Source organism: Anomaloglossus baeobatrachus, chromosome 4 (genome assembly GCF_048569485.1).
Source record: "Anomaloglossus baeobatrachus isolate aAnoBae1 chromosome 4, aAnoBae1.hap1, whole genome shotgun sequence".
In the NCBI taxonomy this organism is placed as follows: Eukaryota; Metazoa; Chordata; class Amphibia; order Anura; family Aromobatidae; genus Anomaloglossus; species Anomaloglossus baeobatrachus.
In genome coordinates this window covers 575048219-575074740 of record NC_134356.1, presented here as the reverse complement: position 1 = coordinate 575074740, position 26522 = coordinate 575048219, and the positions used below count along the sequence as shown (strand labels likewise).

General features: G+C 52.7%; 1 protein-coding gene across 1 annotated transcript in view; it reads left to right on the top strand.

Moving 5' to 3' along the window:
- Positions 1 to 26522, top strand: part of BLM (BLM RecQ like helicase) — a 130584-nt gene that overhangs the window by 91904 nt on the left and 12158 nt on the right. Inside the window, exons 13-15 of the mRNA XM_075346104.1 lie at positions 6583 to 6689; positions 7051 to 7211; positions 7355 to 7550. Coding sequence (XP_075202219.1) covers positions 6583 to 6689; positions 7051 to 7211; positions 7355 to 7550 — 464 coding nt within the window. The remainder of the gene's footprint in view (positions 1 to 6582; positions 6690 to 7050; positions 7212 to 7354; positions 7551 to 26522) is intronic.

The window sequence follows — 26522 nt, the reverse complement described above, 5'->3', positions numbered from 1 at the left end:
TCTGCTCGGAAGAGAAGAAGCAACATGCAGCATTGGAGCAGTGCTGATATTTGAGCTAATGAAGAAAGCCGTATACTGTATATACACAGAGTTCACATCCAGCCTAAATTACTGGGATAGTCACTCCTCCCACCCCCAAAAAATCTGAAACCTAGATGTTTCTGTACCCTTGATATCATGGACTGAAATTCAATGGAAGAATAAAGTTTGCAGACTTACATTTTGTTTCCATGTCCATCGCCTTTAACTTTTGGGTGACCTTAAAGGGAACCTGTCAGGTGCAATATGCACCCAGAACCACGAGCAGTTCTGGGTGTATCTCTATAATCCCTGCCTAACTTCCCTGTATACACTAGCATAAATAAAGAGATCTTTAGAAAAAAGTATTTCTAAAGATCTTTTATCTATATGCTAATGAGGCCAGGGACTAGTCCCAAGGGCGTGTCTCCCCTTAGCTAGTCGGCCCACATAGCATGCTAGGACGCCCATGCGGGCATACTAACATGCTAATGAATACGCAGCGACGCCGCACATACCTCACTGATCATGGCGGTCAGCGGTGGATAGATGTGCATAATCCAGAGTAACCGAGGCTTCCAATCATGCGCACTAAACTGATGGTGTTAGCTTCCCGGCTTCAGTGAGGTACAGTGCACATGACCAGAAGTGCTGAGGACTCCGGATCATGCCAAGGCGCATCCATCCTCTGCCGGCCGCCATGAACATTGAGGTATGTGCAGCGTCGCTGCGTATTCATTAGCATTTTAGTACTCCCAGAGGGGCGTGCTAGTATGCTATGTGGGTCGACTAGCTAAGGGAACAAACGCGCTTGGGACTAGTCCCCGCGCTCATTAGAATGTCATAAAGGATCTTTGGAAATAGTGTTTCTAAGGCTATGTTCACGCAGGGCTTTTTTGGTATGTTTTTTTCCTGACCAAAACTTGATCTTGTGGCAGGAAATCTCGTTTGAGCCATCTGCGTTTTGTTGCGGTTTTTTCTACAAAATGGCTTGTAGCATTGAAAAAACGTTGCAAGAACGCTGCAAAGAATTGACATGCTCATTCTTTGAAATCTGCAGCAAAAATGCAGGTATTTGACAAAACAGTCAGGAAAAAATCTTCAGGTGTTTGTTTTCAGAAATCTCATAGACTTTGCTGGTACTGTAAGAAGCAGCTTTATATTAGCATGGATTTGCATAAAACCAAGGTAAATCTGCAGCTAAAAAATGCAGCAAAAACTTACCAAAAAAGCCCTGTGTGTATATACCCTAAATATCTCTTTATCCATACTAGTATATACATGGACAGTTAGGCAGGGATTAGCAATATGCAGAACTGCTCGTGGTCCTGAGTGCAAATTGCACATGACAGGTTCCCTTTTAACCCCTTCACGACCATGGACGGAAAGATCCGTCATGGTGCCCTGGGCCTTAACGAACAAGGACGGATCTTTCCGTCATGGCGTAATCGCGGCACCGGAGCCTCCGGTGACTGCGAAAAGTTAGCATAAACCGCAGATTCGGGGAGGAGGGGACCTGTACCTGACCTCAGGAGGGGTGGTGCCTCCTCCCCGGACCTACGGAGGCTGTGATTGGCTGACGAACGCCGCTCAACCAATCACAGCCACTGTAATGTTACAGCCACTTAAAGTGACTGAAACATTGAAATCCAGCCCTGGCCAGTGCAGCTATAGCACTGGCCATTGGCTGGAGCTGGGTGACCTCACTGGATCACCCTCCACCAGCTCCAGTAGCTCTGATTGGAGAGATCGGCCTTGTGACCGCTGTCTCCAATCACAGTGGACCTGTTGCCGGTGACCGCCCCCGTCATCGTCCCTGCAGCACGCCAGCACAGTGAGTGTACACAGTGCAATGGCAGGGCGACAAGCTCCGGTCCCATGCTGTTATGAGACCGGAGCATGGGACCCGGAAGTTGCCGCGCTGCCATTGCACTGTATGAAACCGGCCTCCCGATCCGCCGCCGCCGCTGCCCTCCACGATCTGCCACCCGCACCCCCACCCCTCGTATCTGCTGCCCGCACCCTCACCCCCACACCTCCCGATCCGCCGCCGCCGCCCTCCATCTGCCACAGTGCCACCGGTCCCCCCCGATCTGCTGCCCGGCCCCTTTCCCTCGTGATCGGCTGCTTGTCCCCTTACCTCCGTGATGTGCTGCCAGCCCCCTCCACTCGAGATCGGCTGCCCGCTTCCTCCTCCGTTATGTGCTGCCCGGCCCCGCCCCCTCTCCTCCGTTATGTGCTGCCCGCTCCCCCCCCCCCACCTCTCACCCCCGTGATCGGCTACTCGCCCCCTCCCCGTCACCCCCATGATGTGCGCTCCCTCCCCTGTCACCCCCGTGATGTGCGCTCCCTCCCCTGTCACCCCCGTGATGTGCGCTCCCTCCCCTGTCACCGCCGTGATGTGCGCTCCCTCCCCTGTCACCGCCGTGATGTGCGCTCCCTCCCCTGTCACCGCCGTGATGTGCGCTCCCTCCCCTGTCACCGCCGTGATGTGCGCTCCCTCCCCTGTCACCGCCGTGATGTGCGCTCCCTCCCCTGTCACCGCCGTGATGTGCGCTCCCTCCCCTGTCACCGCCGTGATGTGCGCTCCCTCCCCTGTCACCCCCGTGATGTGCGCTCCCTCCCCTGTCACCCCCGTGATGTGCGCTCCCTCCCCTGTCACCCCCGTGATGTGCGCTCCCTCCCCTGTCACCCCGTGATCTGTGCTCCCTCACCTGTCACCCCGTGATCTGTGCTCCCTCACCTGTCACCCCGTGATCTGTGCTCCCTCACCTGTCACCCCGTGATCTGTGCTCCCTCCCCTGTCACCCCCGTGATCTGTGCTCCCTCCCCTGTCACCCCGTGATCTGTGCTCCCTCCCCTGTCACCCCGTGATCTGTGCTCCCTCCCCTGTCACCCCGTGATCTGTGCTCCCTCCCCTGTCACCCCGTGATCTGTGCTCCCTCACCTGTCACCCCGTGATCTGTGCTCCCTCACCTGTCACCCCGTGATCTGTGCTCCCTCACCTGTCACCCCGTGATTTGTGCTCCCTCACCTGTCACCCCGTGATCTGTGCTCCCTCACCTGTCACCCCGTCATCTGTGCTCCCTCACCTGTCACCCCGTGATCTGTGCTCCCTCACCTGTCACCCCGTGATCTGTGCTCCCTCACCTGTCACCCCGTGATCTGTGCTCCCTCACCTGTCACCCCGTGATCTGTGCTCCCTCACCTGTCACCCCGTGATCTGTGCTCCCTCACCTGTCACCCCGTGATCTGTGCTCCCTCACCTGTCACCCCGTGATCTGTGCTCCCTCACCTGTCACCCCGTCATCTGTGCTCCCTCACCTGTCACCCCGTGATCTGTGCTCCCTCACCTGTCACCCCGTCATCTGTGCTCCCTCACCTGTCACCCCCGTGATCTGTGCTCCCTCACCTGTCACCCCGTGATCTGTGCTCCCTCACCTGTCACCCCGTGATCTGTGCTCCCTCACCTGTCACCCCCCGTGATCTGTGCTCCCTCACCTGTCACCCCCGTGATCTGCTGTCCGCTCTCCCTCACCTGTCACCCCCGTGATCTGCGCTCCCTCACCTCTCACCCCCGTGATCTGTGCTGCGCTCCCTCCCCCACCTCTCACCCTCCCCGATCTGCTGCCTCCTTCATCTCCTGTGATCCAGCTGCCTAGATCCATCCTGTAGGGTAACTATCCCCAATCTCACCTCCCACTCCCCTTCCCACCCATCCCCCCTCCCCCCATCCTCTGCCGCTCCTGCATCCACTGCGCCCTCTCCCATCCGCCCCACCCTATCCCAGCCGCCGTCTCACAATCACAGATGCTCCCTTTATATGCCGCTGCCCCCCCATCTGCCGCCGCCCCATCTGCCCCCCCCCCCCATCTGCCGCTGTTTTTTTTTTTTCTATGCCATGGGGGTCTAGTTTCCAAAATGGGGTCATATGTGTGGGAGCTCCACTGTTTCGGCACCTCAGGGGGTCTCCAAACAGCATGGAATACGCTGATTATCCCAGACAATTTTGTGTTTGAAACGTCAAATGACGCTCCTTGCCTTCCGAGCCCTGCTGTGCGCCCAAACATTTGATTTCCACCACATATGAGGTGTCTGTGTACTCAGGAGAAATTGCACAATACATTTTATGGTGCAATTTTTCCTTATACCCTTGTGAAAAAAAAAGCTACCTGGTTGAAGTAACAATTTTGTGGTAAAAAAATTTTTTTTTATTTTCACGGCTCAACTCTATTAACTTTTGTGAAGCCCCCAGAGGCTCAAAGTGCTCAATAAACGTCTAGATAAATTCCATGAGGGGTCTAGTTTCCAAAATGGGGTCACATGTGGGGGAGCTCCACTGTTTCGGCACCTCAGGGGCTCTCCAAACGCAACATGGTGTGGCTAACGATTCCAGCTAATTTTCTGTTCAAAAAAGTCAAATGGCGCTCCTTCCCTTCCGAGTCCTGCCGTGCGCCCAAACAGTGTTTTTTCGCCACATGAGGTATCTGCGTGTTCAGTAGAAATTGCCCAACAAATTTTGAGGGTTCATTTAATCCTGCTACCCTTCCTTCCACATTGCTTTAGTTACTGTGAAGCACCTGAAGGGTTAATAACCTTCTTTAATGTGGTTTTGAGTAGCCTGAGGGGTGCTGTTTTTGGAATGGTGTCACTTTTGGGTGTTTTGTGTCATGTAGACCTTTCAAAATCGCTTCAAATGTGATGTGGTCCCTAAAAAAAGTGGCTTTGTAAATTTTGTTGTAAAATGAGAAATTGCTCATAAACTTTGAACCCCTATTGAACTTCCTTAAATTTTTTTTTTTTTCCCCAAAATTGTTCTGATGTAAAGTAGACATGTGGGAAATGTTATTTATTAATTATTTTGTGTCATAGGTCTCGTTGGTTTTAGAGCATAAAAATTCAAAGTTTGAAAATTACAAAATTTTCGCGAAATTTCCGTTTTTTTCACAAAGAAACGCAAAAAATATCGGCCTAAATTTACCACTAACATGAAGCCCAATATGTCACGAAAAAACAGTCTCAGAATCACCGGGATCCGCTGAAGCGTTCCAGAGTTATAACCTCATAAAGTGACACTGGTCAGAATTGCAAAAAATGGCCTGGTCTTTAGGGTCAAAATAGGCTTGGGGCTGAAGGGGTTAAAGGGATTTCCCACGAACAAAGTTGATTTTAATCAATAGGTCTTGAAATAATAAGTTCCACGAAGTGTATGTGTTTAAAAAAAAATGTTACTTGTATGACTTTAACATACCACCTTCCCACAGCTGCCCTGGTCAGATTACAGCGTGTCCCAATGTGGAGTGCCCTTTACAAATCTTTTGGCATGCCAATGATAAATTTTATGGTGCATGTGTTCCTGATACCCTTGTGAAAAAAAGCTACCTAGTTGAAGCAACAGTTTTGTGGTAAAAAATGTTTTGTTTTTTTTTCACAGCTGAATGTTATATATTTCTGTGAAGCCCCCAGGGGTTCAAAGTGCTTATCAAACATCTAGAAAAATTATTTGAGGGCTCTAGTTTCCTAAATGGGGTCACTTGTGGGGGAGCTCCATTGTTTAGGCACCTCAAGGAGTCTCCAAACCCGACATTGCGTCCGCTAATGAGTGCAGCTAATTTTGCGTTCAAAAATTCAAATGGCGCTCCTTGCCTTCTGAGCTCTGCCGTGTGCCCAAACAATTGATTTTTACCACATATGAGGTATCGGCGTACTCAGGAGAAAATGCACAATAAATTGTATGGTGCACTTTCCCTTGTGAAAATGCAAAATTTTATGGCTAAAGTAACATTTTTGTGTTAAAAAGTAAAATTTTCATTTTTTCCTTCCACATTGCTTTGGTTCCTGTGAAGCACCTTTTTATGAGCGTGTATGCGGTCACGTGACCGCCGTTTCGACCAATGTGTTGTATTTATTGCGGCGCATGCGCGGTTGCGTCGCTCGTCGCACACACGTGACCGCGTACACGCTCATAAAAAGGGCATGCCAGGACACTATTCTATCACCCATGATTAAGCCAGCATAGTACTGCTAAGAGTACGTCTGGTTTCCACGGGAGCTTCTTCCAACCGCCTGCTCGTTCCTGCGCTGTCACCTTGACCGGTAATATGCCTCACCGTTTTCCCCCTCTCCCGCTGGGACTTACAATTTAGCCATTGTGGCTGGTCTGATTTTAGGGAGGGTAGAGTTTAACCGGTGTGGATGAGGTGTATCTTTAGCGCGGGTCCAAGCTTACCCACTGTACCTCTTATTGTTGTCTCTTATATCTCAGGTCTTATTGTGTCACTATATATGCAGATTGTCTATTTATGTATTGTAATGAAACTTGTTTTAACTATTTCATACCAATAAAGCCTTTTATATTTGAATCCTATAAAACTCCTTTCTTTTTGTGTTCTAACGGAAATTACACAGTACATAGCAGGGACACATATATAAGATTATCTCAGCACTGGAACATTTTTTTTTTTTTAATAACATCCAATTGTGGAACTTATTATTAGTCCAAGATCTATTGATTATAACGACCTTTGTTCGTGGGACAAAACCTTTATAATTTTTTTATTTCAGATTTTCAATGAGCTTCAACAGAGACAATCTTAAGTATGATGTATTACCAAAAAAACCCAAGAAAGTAGCTTTGGACTGTGTGGAGTGGATAAAGAAAAACCACCCTAGTAAGTGTCATAATAACTTTCCGATCTTGTTACATCATGCGTCGCGTGCTATGTGAATCTGAACAGGTTAGGAGAGAATTGTATGAGAGGAGGTTTTAGTTCGATCCCAGGATAGATCCTTTTTGAAGATGCTTCAAATACAGACACAATGTAAGAAAGGCAGAAAGCTGTAGGCAGCTGGGGCTCGGAGCAGTTGTCTTTTTGGAAATGTTTAATGTTGGTGCAGCGCCTTTTAAAATGATGATAAATGATGGAATTTTCTATGGAAATTATGACAGGTTTTTTTGCCTCAAAATTTAATTTTCGTTTGTTGATGTTAAAATACAGTCTTACGTATCTAATGCTTAGTTTTATTTTCCAGATGAATCTGGAATAATTTATTGTCTGTCACGATATGAGTGTGACACTACGGCTGAAATCCTGCAGAAGGAGGGCCTGGCAGCCCTGTCCTATCATGCTGGACTCAGCGACTCTAACAGAGACTACGTCCAACAGAAATGGATCAATCAGGATGACTGTCAGGTAAGTCTATATCGAATGCAATGAATTCGATCATATAATGCTACAATAGGATCTTTTATTCATCTTTTATTTTTTTTTTTCACTACAGTAACGCACATTCATTTTTATGTCTCCTCATCCATATTTGTGTCTCTTGGCTACAGGTGATCTGTGCCACTATTGCTTTTGGAATGGGCATTGATAAACCGGATGTTAGATATGTCATCCATGCTTCCCTGCCAAAGTCTATGGAAGGATATTACCAGGAGTCTGGAAGAGCTGGACGAGACGGAGAAATGTCTCACTGCATTCTGTTCTATAGCTACAGTGATGTAACAAGAATCCGGCGGCTCATTCAGAGTAAGTATATTATTCTCAGATCATGAGCAACTTACATCTTTTTTTACCCGTAACTTGTTCTTGTTCATTTCAAGTGCTGTACTTGGCTTTTTCAAGGAATTATGTAGAGGTTGAGCATGCACACCTCCACTCCATGCAAGACAGGGTTCTGCAGAGCCTGGTCTCCGCAATCCCTGTGGGCCTCAGCAATCGGACCCCTATTGTTGAGAAGGTTCTCCAGTGTCCAGGGGAATTTGGCAATAGCTGTTTAAAATTAGTAAAATACAAACCAGTGAACACCAATTTAGAATCACCGCTATTAATTAGCAACTTAATAAGCACCTGGAGAAGGGCATTTATTTGTTTGCATAATCTTACAGTATACCTAAAGCTTAGAATAAGTTACATTTTCTGAACCCCATTATTAAAAACGATCTTTATTTTATGGTTCGATAATATTTGTTGAAAATATAGATCTTGGTTAACAAGTAAACGATGCCAACAAATCCAGTGTCCGTTTGGCATTAGGATGTCTGGGATGAACAGAGTTGGCAGGCACACATATACAATTAGGCTGGGGCCACACGGGTATTACTGCGATCCCCTCGCATGACACTCTGCTCACGCTGGCAGTACAGTAGAGCCGAGTGTCATGCGAGTGTCCCTGAGACTGAGGTCCGACTGTGTGAGCGGGCCGGCACTGAGGTGGGGAGGGGCAGGCTGGTGCTGAGGAGGGGAGGGAGGGATTTATCTCCCTCTCTCCTCTGTAGCCGGCTATTGCCATTCTCGCCCTGCACTCGTGGTACACCGGTGTACTGTGAGTGCAGTGCGATTTTTCTCTCACCCCATTGACTTGAATAGGTGTGAGAGAAAGAATCTCGCATTACAATCGCAGTATGCTGCGATTGTTTTCTCGGTCCGATTAGGGCTGAGAAAATAATCTCTCATGGGTGCTGACACACAGGCTAATATTGGTCCGAGTGGAATGCGATTTTTTTTTTTTTTTTTTTTTATCGCACTCCACTTGCACCGATTTTCATACCGTGTGGCTTAGACCTTACACTGCACAGAATGAAATAGAAATAGCTTTATGTGAGAACTCCAGGTACATGAATATAGAGGAACGAAAATCCCATGACAGGAAAAATAAGAAACTTGACAAAGAAAGGTGTGTGATGGTCAATCCCCCATAGAGCTGGATTATGAAGGGGTCAACCACAATTAGACGGTTGGGGGAAGATCTAAACTCAGGCCAGGGATACCACATGTTGAAGAAATCTTCTGCTCTATTAGCATCATCGGCTTTAATCTTTTCCATGCGGATTTTCACAGTTTTCCCTACTGCAGATCTAGCAGAGCTCAGTTGTTGAGCTGTGGATATATCCCCACAGCTTTCTATGTACATTGTATAGTGACAGAGAACTGCTTATCAGTGCTGAGGGCATGGTTGGATTAGGAGGCTTGAGGCCACTTATTCATTATTGATATTTCTTCTACTGATGAAACACTAGTTGTATTGCAACAGCAAAACACCGGCTGCTCCCAGATTACATAGCAAAAGCCTACTTACAGATTCCCTTTAACTAATTATATACATTTTATTCCAGGGTCTCCTCATTAAAACTGCTATGCAAAACTTTGGTCTTAATGAATAGGGTCCTATGTATTTAAAAGTCTGTCTGAGTCTGTGTATATATATAAAATTAGTGTGTATATGCATGTCTGTGTGTCGTAGAAGCAGGCCTGAGTATTCTATAGTGTATATGCCTGCTGAAATGTTTTATTTTGCATCGTGCTTCACTGTTTAGATTATGTTCCGACGTGGTCAATATCCAGTAGTTGTTTTTTTTTGTTGCAGATTTGCTTGCTGTGTATATTAGTGACAACTGTGTGGATGAGATTTTATGAAATCTTACCGGCACACTGCAGAGAAATCCGCAGCATAAATTTGTACATGAACCTAATAAATGCCGTGTATGTTACCATGGATCTCACACTCCTGTTCCTTTTATCTAAATGAGATTTGTTCTGTTACTGTATCTGTGCAGAGCACTTCATTCTTTTACCATAGGTCGGTGAATGTTAGTATAGCGTTTGGTGCGACCATAGTACTCAATATGTAAGTATTGAGCTTGGTTCTGACGGTGAATCTTAGTACTGAATTTAGTTGTATTCTCATTCATTCTTTACCGTGAAAAAAAAAGTAAAATATGAAATCAACAAGACATATTTAATGGCTAAATAACGAAGTAGATTTAGAATTGGTTCCTGCTGTTAAACACTTCATTCAATAAGATAATTAGTAGAAGTTAATAAATCTATATGTGCCCCAAATGGTGGCATTTTTCAAAAACAAACTCTTTATAATTATGTCCGTCAGAAAAGGTATGGCTTTAGGAATGCATCACCTTAAAGGCCTATGAAAAACTGGTAATATTTGCATGCAACAATAGTGGGGGGCGCCGGAGTCACTTCTACTGATGGGCCCTAGGCACACCAATAAAACTGTTCACAGACCCATCGTCTGATGAGAACAATGTTTCTCTATCGTTTCATTGGGGGACACAGGACCATGGGTTATGCTGCTGTCACTAGGAGGCTGACACTAAGTAAACAGAAAAAGTTAGCTCCTCCCCAGCAGTATAACCCCTGAGCCGGAGGCGGGCTCAATCAATTTTTCTTTGTCGCTCCTTATTGGGAGACCCAGACAATTGGGTGTATAGCTATGCCTCCGGAGGCCACACAAAGTATTACACTAAAAGTGTAAAGCCCCTCCCCTTCAGCCTATACACCCCCCGTGCTGCCACGGGCTCATCAGTTTTTATGCTTTGTGCGAAGGAGGCAGACATCCACGCATAGCTCCACAGCTTAGTCAGCAGCAGCTGCTGACTATGTCGGATGGAAGAAAAGAGGGCCCATAACAGGGCCCCCAGCATGCTCCCTTCTCACCCCACTCTTGTCGGCGGTGTTGTTAAGGTTGAGGTATCCATTGCGGGTACGGAGGCTGGAGCCCACATGCTGCTTTCCTTCCCCATCCCTCAATTAGGGCTCTGGGTGAAGTGGGATCCTTTCGGTCTCCAGGCACAGGAGACCGTGCTCCATCCACAGCTCCTGAGGACCCTGCTGGATAGGAGCCGAGTATCGTTCAGGGACATGGCCCTGCTACTTTGAGGTACTCTGTGTACCCGTGGGGACCGCGCACAGCAACACTCCAGCATTGCTGGGTGTGCTAGTGCACCGGGGACAGCAGCGCTGACTGCGTTTGTGCCATTACACACTTCAGCGTCGCTGAGTGTGTTCGTGTAGGGGGACTGCCGCGCTGACCGCCGCTGCCATGGTTATGCCTGCGGTGCGGCTGGGACTGTTAGTGCGCCGGGGACTTCCGCGCCGACCGCGCTTATACGGCGGCCGCGCTTATAACTATAGTCCCCGGCTTCTGCGGCCTAGTCTCATTCTTTTCCCGCCCCCAGCCCTGTCAATCAGGGGAAGGGCGGGACGCTGTACAGGACGGCAGCACTGAGGGCTGGAGCATGCTTTGCGTACTCCACCCCCCTCACTCTGCACAGTGGGGCACCAGTTCCCGCACTTTTCTGGGTCACGCCCACGGCTCCCTCCTCTCCTCAGGACGCCGGCAGCCATTCCTCTCAGCTCTGCTAACGCTGGAGAGGAGAGACAAGCTCAGGGAGACCCAGGCAGGATTTCTGGTGCCCACACAACCGCTTTGCGCAGGCGGTAAGCAGCACCTGTGGTGCTGGCCCCACTAGTGCAGAAGTGTACTTATAGATTATATGATTATAGACTATACTTTACACTGTATGGTGCACTGTTGATTTTTGTCTATATACCCTCCTATATTGCTCAGAGGAGACAACAGCATGTCGTCCACAAATAGCAAGGGTGCCAAAGCACAGACTTACTATGCTGCCTGTGCAGCATGTACGGCTATACTGCCGGCAGGTTCCACTGACCCTCATTGTGTGCAATGCTCAGCCCCTGTGGCACTTTCTCAGCCGGAGCCTCTGCTAAGGGTAGCCCAGGGAGAACCACCTGTTAACACTGTCCAGGTGACAGGGACGGAGTTTGCAGTTTTTACTGAAAGACTTTCTGAGACTATGGCTAAGATATTAGAAGCCTTGCAGTCCAGGCCGGCATCTCAAGCCAGGGGCACTGTGGAATCATTGCCCCCTGGTCCCCCTCAGTTGGAACAGCAATGTCCTCCCGGGGTGTCTCATGGATCCCAGGGTGAGGTCTCTGACACGGACCGCAGCCCCAGACCGATTAAGCGAGCTCGCTATGATATCCCCTCGACATCATCACAATGTTCAGGGTCTCAGCGAGAGGACTCTCTGTATGATGAAGCGGAGGTAGCTGATCAGGATTCTGATCCTGAAGCCGCTCTCAACCTTGATACTCCTGATGGGGACGCCATAGTGAATGATCTTATTGCGTCCATCAATGAAATGTTGGATATTTCTCCCTCAGCTCCTCCAGTGGAGGAGTCAGCCTCTCAGCAGGAGAAATTCCGTTTCAGGTTTCCCAAGCGTACAAAGAGTATGTTTCTGGACCACTCTGACTTCAGAGAGGCAGTCCAGAAACACAGAGCTTGTCCAGATAAGCGTTTTTCCAAGCGCCTTAAGGATACACGTTACCCTTTCCCCCCTGACGTGGTCAAGGGCTGGACTCAGTGTCCCAAGGTGGATCCTCCAATCTCCAGACTTGCGGCTAGATCCATAGTTGCAGTGGAAGATGGAGCTTCACTCAAGGATGCCACTGACAGACAGATGGAGCTCTGGTTGAAATCCATCTATGAAGCTATCGGCGCGTCTTTTGCTCCAGCATTCGCAGCCGTATGGGCACTCCAAGCTATCTCAGCTGGTCAGGCGCAAATTGACGCACTCACACGTACGTCTGCGCCGCAGGTGGTGTCCATAACCTCTCAAACGTCGGCATTTGCGTCCTACGCTATTAATGCTGTCCTGGACTCTGCGAGCCGTACGGCGGTTGCAGCCGACAATTCGGTGGCAATACGCAGGGCCTTGTGGCTGCGGGAATGGAAGGCAGATTCGGTTTCCAAAAAGTGCTTAACTGGATTGCCATTTTCTGGCGACCGTTTGTTTGGTGAGAGATTGGATGAAATCCTTAAACAATCCAAGGGAAAGGAAACATCCTTACCCCAGGCCAAACCAAAAACACCCCAACAGAGGAGGGGACAGTCGAGGTTTCGGTCCTTTCGGAGTGCGGGCAGGTCCCAATTCTCCTCGTCCAAAAGGCCGCAGAAGGATCAGAGGAACTCCGGCGCATGGCGGTCTAAATCACGCCCTAAAAAGACCGCCGGAGGTGCCGCTACTAAGGCGGCTTCCTCATGACTTACGGCCTCCTCACACCGCATCCTCGGTCGGTGGCAGGCTCTCCCGCTTTTGCGACACCTGGCTGCCACAAGTAAAAGACCGTTGGGTGAGAGACATTTTGTCTCACGGTTACAGGATAGAGTTCAGCTCTCGTCCTCCGACTCGATTCTTCAGAACATCTCCGCCTCCCGAGCGAGCCGAGGCTCTTCTGCAGGCGGTGGGCATTCTGAAGGCAGAAGAAGTGGTGGTCCCGGTTCCTCTTCAGCAACAGGGTCACGGTTTCTACTCCAACCTGTTTGTGGTTCCAAAGAAGGACGGGTCCTTCCGTCCTGTTTTGGACCTAAAACTGCTCAACAAACACGTAAGGACCAGGCGGTTCCGGATGGAATCCCTCCGCTCCGTCATCGCCTCAATGTCCCAAGGAGATTTCCTAGCATCGATCGATATCAAGGATGCTTATCTCCACGTACCAATTGCTCCAGAGCATCAGCGCTTCTTGCGCTTCGCCATAGGAGACGAACACCTTCAGTTCGCGGCACTGCCGTTCGGCCTGGCGACAGCCCCAAGGGTTTTCACCAAGGTCATGGCTACAGTAGTTGCGGTCCTCCACTCTCAGGGTCACTCAGTGATACCTTACTTAGACGATCTGCTGGTCAAGGCACCCTCTCAAGAGGCATGCCAACACAGCCTCGACGTTACTCTGGAGATTCTCCAGAGTTTCGGGTGGATCATCAATTTTCCAAGGTCAAATCTGACACCGGTCCAATCGCTGACATATCTTGGCATGGAGTTTCATACTCTTCCAGCGATAGTGAAGCTTCCGCTGGACAAACAGCGTTCACTACAGACAGGGGTGCAATCTCTCCTTCAAGGTCGGTCACACCCCTTGAGGTGCCTCATGCACTTCCTGGGGAAGATGGTGGCAGCAATGGAAGCAGTCCCTTTCGCGCAGTTTCACCTGCGTTCACTTCAATGGGACATCCTACGCAAGTGGGACAGGATGCCGACGTCCCTAGACAGGAACGTCTCCCTCTCTCAGGCAACCAAAGCTTCCCTTCGGTGGTGGCTTCTTCCCACCTCATTATCGAAGGGGAAATCCTTCCTACCCCCATCCTGGGCGGTGGTCACGACGGACGCGAGTCTGTCAGGGTGGGGAGCGGTTTTTCTCCACCACAGGGCTCAGGGTACGTGGACTCAACAAGAGTCCTCACTTCAGATCAATGTTCTGGAGATCAGGGCAGTGTATCTTGCCCTAAAAGCGTTCCAGCAGTGGCTAGAAGGCAAGCAGATCCGAATTCAGTCGGACAACTCCACAGCGGTGGCTTACATCAACCACCAAGGTGGGACACGCAGTCGGCAAGCCTTCCAGGAAGTCCGGCGGATTCTGCTGTGGGTGGAAGCCACAGCATCCACCATATCCGCAGTTCACATCCCGGGCGTAGAAAACTGGGAAGCAGACTTTCTCAGTCGCCAGGGCATGGACGCAGGGGAATGGTCCCTTCACCCGGACGTGTTTCAGGAGATCTGTTGCCGCTGGGGGATGCCGGACGTCGACCTAATGGCGTCACGGCACAACAACAAGGTCCCAACATTCATGGCTCGATCTCAAGATCACAGAGCTCTGGCGGCAGACGCCTTAGTTCAGGATTGGTCGCAGTTTCGGCTTCCTTATGTGTTTCCTCCTCTGGCACTGTTGCCCAGAGTGTTACGCAAGATCAGGGCCGACTGCCGCCGCGTCATCCTCGTCGCTCCAGACTGGCCGAGGAGGTCGTGGTACCCGGATCTGTGGCATCTCACGGTCGGCCAACCGTGGGCACTGCCAGACCGACCAGATTTGCTGTCTCAAGGGCCGTTTTTCCATCTGAATTCTGCGGCCCTCAACCTGACTGTGTGGCCATTGAGTCCTGGATCCTAGCGTCTTCAGGATTATCTCAAGAGGTCATTGCCACTATGAGACAGGCTAGGGACATCTCCTTACCCTCGTTTTGTCCTCATCCAGTTCACCAATGTGAAAATGATTTGCACTTGTTAGATCTGGTGAGAGCACTCAGACTCTACATTTCTCGTACGGCGCCCCTGCGCCGCTCGGATGCACTCTTTGTCCTTGTCGCTGGCCAGCGTAAAGGGACACAAGCTTCCAAGTCAACCCTGGCTCGGTGGATCAAGGAACCAATTCTCGAAGCTTACCGTTCCTCGGGGCTTCCGGTTCCCTCAGGACTGAAGGCCCATTCTACCAGGGCCGTGGGAGCGTCCTGGGCCTTGCGACACCAGGCTACGGCTCAGCAGGTGTGTCAGGCAGCTACCTGGTCGAGCCTGCACACTTTCACGAAACACTATCAGGTGCATACCTATGCTTCGGCAGATGCCAGCCTAGGTAGGCGAGTCCTTCAGGCGGCAGTTGCCCACCTGTAGGACGGAGCCGTTACGGCTCTATTATGAGGTATTATTTACCCACCCAGGGACTGCTTTTGGACGTCCCAATTGTCTGGGTCTCCCAATAAGAAGCGACAAAGAAGAAGGGAATTTTGTTTACTTACCGTAAATTCCTTTTCTTCTAGCTCCAATTGGGAGACCCAGCACCCGCCCCTGTTTTTGTATACACATGTTGTTCATGTTAAATGGTTTCAGTTCTCCGATATTCCTTCGGATTGAATTTACTTTAAACCAGTTTATAATTTTTTCCTCCTTCGGGCTTTTGCACCAAAACTGATGAGCCCGTGGCAGCACGGGGGGTGTATAGGCTGAAGGGGAGGGGCTTTACACTTTTAGTGTAATACTTTGTGTGGCCTCCGGAGGCATAGCTATACACCCAATTGTCTGGGTCTCCCAATTGGAGCTAGAAGAAAAGGAATTTACGGTAAGTAAACAAAATTCCCTTCTTTGCTTAGTGTCGTAGGAGGCTGATGTGGGCCGACTGGGCCCCCTTCAGCCACTTGATTTTTTGCGTATATTTTTTCATTTTTTTCTCGGCGACGCTTGTCGCTCTCATCTGTGGTAATTCTTTTTTTCTGCAGGTATCGTTTCTCTACCTCAGCTCTCGCAGCCCGTGTGGGTACCACTCCCCTGGGTCGCAGAGGCTTGAGTCGTCGGGCCCTCTCCCCCGTCCAATTCCACGGTACCACTCCCGGGTTGGCACGCGGGGCTAATCCTTCCTGGGCACCCCCTATTCACCCTGCGGTATCACCCCAAAGGGTGCAAGGGGCATACAGCAGGGACTGGACCTCGCAGCGCGTCTGGACTGTATGATGGGGCCCGCAGCGCTGCTTCACTACAGAGGGGCTCCCTCCCCCCACCAGCGTCCACCTCCCTGCCTGCCTGCCTCATTCTTCTCCTGCTGCCCGCAGCCATTCCTCCGGTGTGCGGAGCACACAGACACAGGTGCAGAGCTCCACGCCTGCACACTGGCAGATCCGCCGCCGCCGACCAGGTAGGACACCCTCTCCTACCTTCTCCCGGGCGGTTGCAGAATATAGGCCCCGGTCCGGGCCTACTCACCGGGCGCCCCGGCCACGTCCCCATCCGGCGCTGGAGTCCTTCACCACACATGCAGGGCTCGGCCGGTACCCGGACATCGCTGCCGCGCCGCCGCTCCCGCAGGTAGAACCGCCGGTCTCTACCTTCTCCTGCGCCGGCTGCTTCAAATTTAGGCCCCGGCTTCGGCCCTGTCTCCGGCGTCCCAGGCCCGCCCCCCGCCGCATCGCTATTGGCCGCCGGCCACTCCGTCTCCGCTCAGCCCCAGGCATCACAGTGGGGGCGGTGGATGTTTTTTCCCGCTCTCCTTGGCCCGCCTCCAGCCTCCTCAGCGTTCATTTTAAAAAAAAAAAAAAAAGGGGATTATGGCAGTGGCAGACTCCCGGTATGCGGTTTGCTGACGCTGCAGCAGCCCGTATATCAGGGAAGAATAGACCCAAGTCTTCCATGATTACTAAATACAGTGGGGTTTTATCAGGGGTTGTGTTTTTTACATTATACCTTCAGGTACTTTTTTCGGGCTTTGCATCAGAGACACACTTCCCAATAGGGTTAGTATATAGAGCTCTCAGAGCTGAGTTTTTTAGTTATTTGGGACCGGTAGCTCAAGTTTGCGGTTCCCTTAATGGTAATTTCCCCCACATAATGTCAGATTAGTGTTGACAGCTACCGCAGCCCCTGGCACCGCACGCCCCTGTATCTCGCCCCTGCCGGCTGGTTAACGCCCTGTCTCAGGCCATTTATTCCCTCGCTGACGTCCCTCGGGTTCGTGCACATGCGCTGCGTCCCCCGCCGACGCTCGGTCATACCATCCACAGAACGGCGCAATTCCCTCGGGGAGACGAGTCCCGTACCAGGGACCTTTTCCTAGGCTAGAAGCGGACCCGCCAGGTCTAGTCTTTCGTGGCCCCCCAGTTTTCCACCTTATTCCCCAGGTCCAGACTGCCCTTCCTACGGTAGTCTTACGACCTCTCGGGGAATGGCCCAGGCTTTCCATCTCCGCTGGACTCCGAGCAGGACCTGGATGTTTTGGCGCAGGACGAATAGCATGATAGAAACGGTGAGTCAAGCCGTAAGGCTACGGACAGCCCCTCTTCTCTCCGTGCACGCAGGTCTCCTTTAAGACATTTGGAGCGGACCCTTGATGTGCTCAGGGGACATCCAGAGTTCGCCGAGTTACCGCGTGATCACAGACAACTACCAGACACGACGTTTACCAGCGGTAAGCCATGTCATTGTCATTATTCCCTTCTCCAAAGGGGTTTCGGAGAAAATGGGCATGCTACACTGGAGTCGTTGATTGATCACAGACATCTACCAGACACGGCGTTTACCAGCGGTAAGTCGTGTTTTTGTCATTATCATTCCCCCAAAGGGCTCTAGAGAGAGGGGGCAGTCCACCTTGCAGAGACGAAGATGGCAGGCCCCTGCGGTTTTCAGTGGAATCCAGTTCGCTGTGTGACTGCGTTATCACGGATAATCCCCGGACTCGATTTTTACCAGTGGTAAGTCCTTTTATTGTCATTACCCCTTCTCAAAAGGGGCTCCGAAAGGAAGGGGCACCCCTCCCTGTAGTCGACCCGCCTGTGTTCCTCCGGGCTTCTCGTCCCGAATGTGGCGTCCCTCAGAGACTCAGCGGACACCATAAGCAGCGGACCACGTTCCACCTATGCCGTCCCAGGACTGGTTATCATCTTCAGTGAGTACCCTCTCTTCACAAGCCTGGGGTCTGCCTGCTGCTCGGCCTGAGCCTCTACCATCAGTGTGTCCACCCGTCGAGACCTCTGACTCAGGGTCAGGAACGCAGATTCGACATCTAGGAAGTCACTGACTTCCCTTCCGACTTTAGGGAACGCCCCTCTGGAGATAGGCGAGTCCAGTGGCCCCCCTTGGCTACGTCAGGGTAGAGTACTTCTCTCCCCTAGACTACGTAAGGGAAGGGTACATCCCTTTCCCTGCATCGGCCCAGATGCATCAGGATCGCCCCCTCACACTAGGTCCCAGCCCGTTCACGCCGCACCCGTCAGGAAGCCTCTATCCCTCCAACAGCCCCTCCGCCTTGCGTGGCAGTGGACCGTTCCAGTTTTTCTAAGAGCGCTTGCAGGGATCACTGTCCCTGCGCATCCTACTCTACAGAGCTGCTAGGTTCTCTACGCCCAGGTACGGCCGGGAGGCCCAGAGTTCTCCCTTCAAGGATCCTCGCTTGAGGTTTAGACCGTCATCTTCACTGTTTCGCTACTAGGGTAGCTGAGATACTGGAAGGAGTCCTCCCAGACCCCGGCTCGGTCCATCATCCCTTAGGCACGGTTTTTCGAGCCCGTTCAGGGGTAGCTACTCCTCACGCAGGAATAGTTTCCTTCCTGGCACAGAGTCCCGCGTACCCTTGCCACCCGCTCCCGTTTTGGCTATGCGAGTCCTCGGCAGTCTGTGGCGGTGGTAGCGACGGTGAACTTACCAGATTTCATCCCTGACTCTCCAGCGGACCACACTGAAGATCGGAGACAAAAAGGTTCCGTCTTCGCGGGTGATCCGCCAATCTCCTCATAGCGGACCAGTCTTCGCAACCGTCCCTTGGGAAGCTTCCCTTTCCTCCTCTGGAGGATATTATCAACCGTCACCAGTCTCCCGTCCTAGGGTATGCTACCCCACCATTTCTCGGCACGGTCCCGAGGGACAGCCCTAGAGCGTTGTCTCCCTTTCAACATTCCGGAAACCAGAGCCATCCGGTTAGCCCGGTTACAATTTCTTCTCTGGGTCGGGGTTGCCCAGCCAGGTTCCAGTCGGACCATGCCACAGCGGTGACGTGCATCATCCACCAGGAAGACGCAGAGAGTGTCATGGCAAGGGAAGAGGCCAAGAAGATCTTGCTCTGGGACGGGTCCCTTAACTCGCTAATCTCGGCAGTACATCCCTAGCATGGACGTTTGGACGGCCGATTTTCTCGGTAGGAAAGACCTCCCTTAGGAAAAGGGCTCCTCAACAGGGAAGTCACCAGTCAGATCCCTGGCGAAGGAAGACCTCCAGTCGTGGACCTATTGTTCTTCCAATCCAACTTCGAGTCAATGGTGCTTCGAGTGTGCCACCTGCTCTGGACTAGGTGACGACGCCCTCGACCGGTCGTGTAGCCTGTTCAGGCTCTCCTGCATCTTCCCGCGGCTTCCCATGATCTCGAGGGTTCTCAGGATGGACCAAGGCAACGATGCCTCTGGAGTGGCCCAGGCGAGCATAGTTCGCATAGCCTACTCAACTCCTCACGGAGGCCCCGGGGCTCCTTCTCGACCGCCAAGTTTTTCCGTGTCGGGGCCCGTCTCTTCTACCAGGACTCAGAAGTCCCAAGTTCGACGGCCTCACCAGTGGATCCCGGGTGCTACCTCGGTCAGGTCTGTTGACAAGAGGATTACAGACAATGTTGAGGGCCGGGAATCCAGTTTCCTCCAGGATTTATTTCCACTCGGAAAGAGCTCCTCCGGTGGGTGAGGACCACATCTTCCCTCCTTCTTGCTGGCATTCTTCCAGTCAGATCCGAATGCGGCCCTCTCGCGCGTCCCTGTATTGGCCAGGTGTCGGCCCGTTTCGCTTCGGTTTTTCGGAGTCCTTTCACTTCCCGTCCTCCAATCAGAGCCTTCGCTCAGAGAAGCGTCCATCTGGCTCGGCTGTATCATCGTTCACTAGAAACGTGGGTCCTTATTCCAGTGATGGGTTCGTTCAAGGTACCCCTTTTTCCCGGCTTCCACCTGTTTTGATAGGTGGGCTCCTCGTGGCCTTCTCGTTGTTACAGACGGCATCAGGGCGGACAGCCCTCTTGTCGTTTTTTCCCCCCCTTTTTTTCCGGCTCCTCCAGCAGGACAAGGGGGGGCTCCGGCCAGAACTCTTCGTTTCTATCCAAGGCAGCTCACTGTTTCCTTCCAAAAGAGGTGTTTAGTTTTCGGTTTTCGGTTCTAGTCTCCTCTCTCAGCCGGAAAGGGGCCTAGTTCGTTCCAGAACTGGTGCGAGCCCTCAGTCTTACATGTCTGCAGGACACCCGTTTCGGTTACACCGACAGTCAGTCCATCCCTCCACCCGTTCCCAAGGGGCGCATGCCGGCGCCAGGGGCCAGAATTTTCACATGGATCCATTCCTCCATATGTGAAGACTATCGCATGAAGGGCGGACTTCCGCCGCGGTCTACCGAGCAAGGGGTACCCTTTGGACGATTGGACTCCAGACGTCGACCGACCAGGTCCCCTGGGCCGCCACCCGATCTAGTCGGCATACCTTTACTAGTTTCTACTAGGGTCACACCCAAGCTTCGGCAGCGGCCAGTCTTGGAGTAGGGTTTGCGGGTGGCAGCGGCACACCAGTAACAACGTAGGTGCTTGTAGGTCTGGCGCAAGCCCGACAGGGGGAAGCGGTTGCCTTCCTATCTCCGGTGATGGTTTTTCTTCCCACCCAGGGACTGCTTTTGGACGTCCCATGGTCCTGTGTCCCCCAATGAAACGATAGAGAAAGAAGGATTTTTGTGTACTCACCGTAAAATCTCTTTCTCTGAGTCTTCATTGGGGGACACAGCACCCACCCTGCTTGTGTTATTTGTTATATATTACCTGTCTGTTACCCCAGTGGCCATTTCCCCAGGCCACTGGTCACACGACTATTGGTCATAGTTTTTACCTTGTTTTATCCAGGATTGTTTGGTTCTCCTCCTACTGCTTGTGCACTAAACTGATTGAGCCCGCCTCCGGCTCAGGGGTTATACTGCTGGGGAGGAGCTAACTTTTTCTGTTTACTTAGTGTCAGCCTCCTAGTGACAGCAGCATAACCCATGGTCCTGTGTCCCCCAATGAAGACTCAGAGAAAGAGATTTTACGGTGAGTACACAAAAATCCTTCTTTCTTAGTAATTCTGTTTTGCAAGTGAAATTGGATGTCACATAACAACCTTAAGTCCTCAAACTGTGTCTACACAAACCATTAGGAGTTGGTACGAGCCTGATGTGCAGCTACAGGTGCTCCATTGACCTCTCTCAAAGACTTTCATGGTGCAGAGAGCAAGACATGGCTAAAGGGGATAACTTCAGTTGCAGAGTTGCACTTTTGTCTTGGACTCACTGATAGCCAGAGATGGGTCTGGAGACCTTGTGGGCAACATTATGTAGAGGCCTTCATGAGGGAACATCACACTGGTCTTTTGGTGTGGGGTGGCATAATGTACAGTAGAAACACCTCTAGCCTTCTTTCCCGGTACAGTTATAGCTCAGTATAAGGCCCTGTGCGCACTAGGTGTTTTTACCCGTGGTTTTTTCCCTCGGTTTTGCTGCAGAAATTTCTTGAGAAATGTTTGTAATCTTCCTGCAGACATTTCCCAGCAAAACCTGCGGGAAAAAAAAATAGCTGTGCGCACACTGCGTTTTTTTCTCAAGAGAATTCTTTCTGAAGATTTTCTTGAGAAAATTTCTTGAGAAAATGTGCATGTCACTTCTTTTCCGCAGGTACCTGCAGTATACCCCCAGTATTTCACTCCATTCACTGTAATGTGATCGCGAAATACCGGGGGTATACCGCAGGTTGCAAATGATGTGCGGTATACCCTCGGTATAGCCGCGATTTACCTGCGGTAATGTTCATCGCTGCCTGCGGTTTTGTGTGGCGCCGGGCACCTGACAGCAAGGTTGGCAGACAGTGGTGACCGTCTGCAGGAGAGGCCGATTGACGCACAACCGGAAGGACCGGGGACGGGCGGTGGCCCGCCGGTACCGGATCGGGGAGCGAACAGAAGCCAGCACCATCAGGCAGGGCCTACGGACCCCGACCAGGCTAGGAGTCGCCGTTAAACCGGTCAAATCCGTCAGCGACGGGAACCTCCGGGGTTTCCCAGCAGTAAAGACCCGACTGAAGGCAACCGTCCAAACCGTGAGGGAGAGAAAGCTACCGCCAGAGCTAGAGCTCCCAGGGCCAGAGCCTGCGGGCAAACAGGGCTCCCTTAGCCAACCTACCGCTGGGGAGTGGGTTACCGATGGGAAGCCTTCGGGGCCGAGAACATAATACCGGTGCAGGGAGAGACAGTTACCGCCAACCTACCGGGAGTGACCGTCGCAGCCGTCTGTGGGACTCATCCATCCAGCCGTTTGTTTTACCAAAGACTCCGTGTGAGTTACTGCCTGAGTAAGTACCACCGTGCCGTCTGGCACTGCGCTGCCCCGCGACCCTGCACCTGGCCAGGCCCCGCAGTCCACCAAACGAACAACAACCCCGGGCCCCGGGACTACCAAAATCCCCCTACCCACGGAGGGGAAAGAAACATCTCAGCTGCTCCCTGTCATCGCTCCCGGGATCCCCGTACAAAGCAACGGTGGTGCCCCAACCTCACCACACACCGTGGGTGGCGTCACAAACCGACATCCCAAACCCCAACAAACCACCCCTTTCACTCACAGGCGAGGAGCGCCGCTCGAGTCCCCAGATCCGGCCCACCGCTCGAGCCACCGAGCAGCAGCAGCAGCAGCGCCGGACCCGAGCGTGGTGAGCGCAGCGCCCCGCCGCCCGCGACAACTTGGCGTCACGAACAGGATCCTACCGTTCTACCGCCTGGTGGAAGTGCGCCTTGTGTCCCGCAGGAGGTGTCCGGTCGAAAATTTTCGAGAGCCGCCATATTGGGCGCGAGAAGTCCCCGCTCAAGCGTCTTCCCCAGCAGTGGAGGCGCGAAAGCCGAAGCTCCGCCCCTGAAGAGGAGGTGCCAGAGAGACACCAAGGGGGCACGGATGGTGTCTGGCTGCATGTAGACCCTGGCTCCTGGAAGAAACCGCTGCCGGCATGTCCTTCCCGCCCGACCACGCAGAGGTCCCGGAGTTGGTGCCCGGAACAGCGGCATGGATCAGAGCCCGCGTGGCTGGGGTCTCCCGACACTACCAGGACCAGATATGTCGGCTGATGGAGCGGTGTACCATGGAGGTGGAGAAACTCGCCGCGGTCGCTCGGGTGTACGGAATGGAGGCTGCGATGGAAGAGCGGGTGAATAACCTACGCCCCTATGTCCCGGAGGGACTGGCCACTGCGGCTGTGGGGCCCGGTCTGCCCCTGGCCCCCATACTGCCTCCGTCTTCCCTGCTTGCACACCCCGCCCCCGCTGGTCCATCTCGCTTGCGGCCCCTTGTAACAGCAGCAGAAGGAGCGGTGAGCCCGGAGACTGCGGCAGCTGGCGGCAACCCGCCTGACGCAGGCATGGACGACAGCGACTCTGGGCCTGACACCGAACCTGTCTCGGAGGACGAGGGGGTCGTCGCCGTGTGTGGCATGGAGGCCACTTACATCCCAAGGAACGGGAATAATGGATACCGGGTGGCCCTTCCTCGTCGCGCCTGCTATGCGCTGGAGGGGCTAGTGCCCGTGTTTTTCCACCCGGGACCGGGTGAAGAAGATGAAAGCAATCAGTGATGGCGGCGGCCCTCCGCTGCAGGTGTCCCCGTTGGGACCACAAGCACCGTTGTGTGATGTTCTTGTATGTTGTTGAATGTAACCGAATGATAAGAAGAAGCAATCAACCCGAACTGTGACCAGATTAGCACCGTGATTGAACCGGCCGTTGCCGGCAACTAGTCCCCGTTGGGACTTTCTGCACCGTTGCGTAAGGAACTACTTACGGACAAGCCCGAGAACTCGCAGAGCAACCACAAACTTGTGGCATGTAAATAAAATGTTGGCTTGTTACCGTGACTGCCTCCGGAGAGGCTGATTTGGGAGGATGGGCCTGGAGGAAAGGGATGGCCCAGGCCCGCCACTACCGTAACCGGTGGCAATCCTCCGGGGGTCAGGGGTTCCCCATGGACGTGGGTCCCCTGAAAGAGACCGTACCCGCTCGGGCAATTTGGTTCTGGACTGGGGCAAGGGGTGCTGCCCACTTCTTAGGGGCAGCATCAGGGCCAGGTTGTTTGGGCAAGGGGAGAGCGGAAGCCGTACCGTTATAAAATCTTTGTGATTTTACATGTTTTACCGTTTTCTACCTTTTTTTCTCAGTTGTGAAAATAAAACCGGTGATGGACGAGCAGCCCGCGGACGGTCTGCGTTTAACCAAGGGGGAATGTGGCGCCCTGGACAAGCCAGGACGTCACAGGTACTGCAACACACCCCACACCCCGGTTAGGGACACCGAAGTCAAACACAAATCCTTGTTGCCTCCCTCCAGGGGCTGATGGCCACACCAGGTGGGGCGGAGCCAGGCGGTTGGCTCCTCCCACCGAGGAGTTCACAGTCCTGGAGGCGGGAAAGAAGGGCAGTTAGATAGTGACGAGGAGTAGAGAGAGGGAGTCAGGGAAGTGGTAGTGGAGGAACTGACTGGCCGTGTCCGGGTACGTGGCCCGGGCACCTGACAGCAAGGTTGGCAGACGGTGGTGACCGTCTGCAGGAGAGGCCGATTGACGCACAACCGGAAGGACCGGGGACGGGCGGTGGCCCGCCGGTACCGGATCGGGGAGCGAAGAGAAGCCAGCACCATCCGGCAGGGCCTACGGACCCCGACCAGGCTAGGAGTCGCCGTTAAACCGGTCAAATCCGTCAGCGACGGGAACCTCCGGGGTTTCCCAGCAGTAAAGACCCGACTGAAGGCAACCGTCCAAACCGTGAGGGAGAGAAAGCTACCGCCAGAGCTAGAGCTCCCAGGGCCAGAGCCTGCGGGCAAACAGGGCTCCCTTTCCCTTAGCCAACCTACTGCTGGAGAGCGGGTTACCGGTGGGAAGCCATCGGGGCCGAGAACATAATACCGGTGCAGGGAGAGACAGTTACCGCCAACCTACCGGGAGTGACCGTCGCAGCCGTCTGTGGGATTCGTCCATCTAGCCGTTTGTTTTACCAAAGACTCCGTGTGCGTTACTGGCTGAGTAAGTACCACCGTGCCGTCTGGCACTGCGCTGCCCCGCGACCCTGCACCTGGCCAGGCCCCGCAGTCCACCAAACAGACAACAACCCTGGGCCCCGGGACTACCAAAATCCCCCTACCCACGGAGGGGAAATAAACATCTAAGCTGCTCCCTGTCATCGCTCCCGGGATCCCCATACAGAGCAGCGGTGGTGCCCCAACCTCACCACACACCGTGGGTGGCGTCACAAACCGACATCCCAAACCCCAACAAACCACCCCTTTCACTCACGGGCGAGGAGCGCCGCTCGAGTCCCCGGATCCGGCCCACCGCTCGAGCCACCGAGCAGCAGCAGCGCCGGACCCGAGCGTGGTGAGCGCAGCGCCCAGCCGCCCGCGACATTTGCAGGAAGTGATGTCATTATGCCAGGAAGAGGAAGCGGAGCAGAGTAAACACACACAGATCACACTCCCTGGACGCCGCACAGAAGCACTTCCGTGTGATCTCCAGGTGCCCGTGCAGTCTGTGTCCTGCTGCAGCCCCGCAGCTGCCCGCCCTGCAGTGTCAGTGTCTGGCCGCAGTGTCAGTAGCTTGTCACGCTGCAGTGCTGGCAGCCGCGGGGATGCCGAGCGCTGCTGTCAGGAGGTGAGATGAGATAATTACCTGCGGTGACTATCTCCTGCCTCCTGACGTCACCGCTGTCACTGCTGTCTATGCCCGCGGTCCGAGACTGTCACTGGCGGTGACGTCACGGGCTCTCGCGATACTGCTGAGAACGCGGCGGGCATAGAAGGCAGTGACAGCGCTGATGGCAGGACTGCAGGAGATCATCACAGCAGGTAATGATCTCATCTAACCTCCTGACAGCAGCATTTGTCATGCCCTGCAGTGACCTGGGCTGACCTATTGATGTTAGCTCAAGTCACTGCATTACTCTCCCAGCCAATGGGGAACATTCTGTTCTTCATTGACTGGGACAGTGACTATGGTATGGATCGCCGTGGGACCCCCTTATTGGATTACGCCGGACCAGGATTTGATTGTTCTTGTCAATAAATTGGTGAAAGAGGGAATGTGGGGAGTGTTTTTTCAAATAAAACTTTTTTTGTTGTCTATTTTTTATTTCTTACTGACTGGGTTTGTGATGTCAGGTATCTGATAGACGCCATGACATCACTAACCCCAGGGCCTGATGCCAGGTGACATTACACATCTGGCATCAACCCCATATATTACCCCGTTTGCCACCGCACCAGGGCAACGGGATGAGTTGGGGCGAAGCGCCAGGATTGGCACGTCTAATCAATGTGCCACTTCTGGGGCGGCTGCAGCCTGCTATTTTTAGGC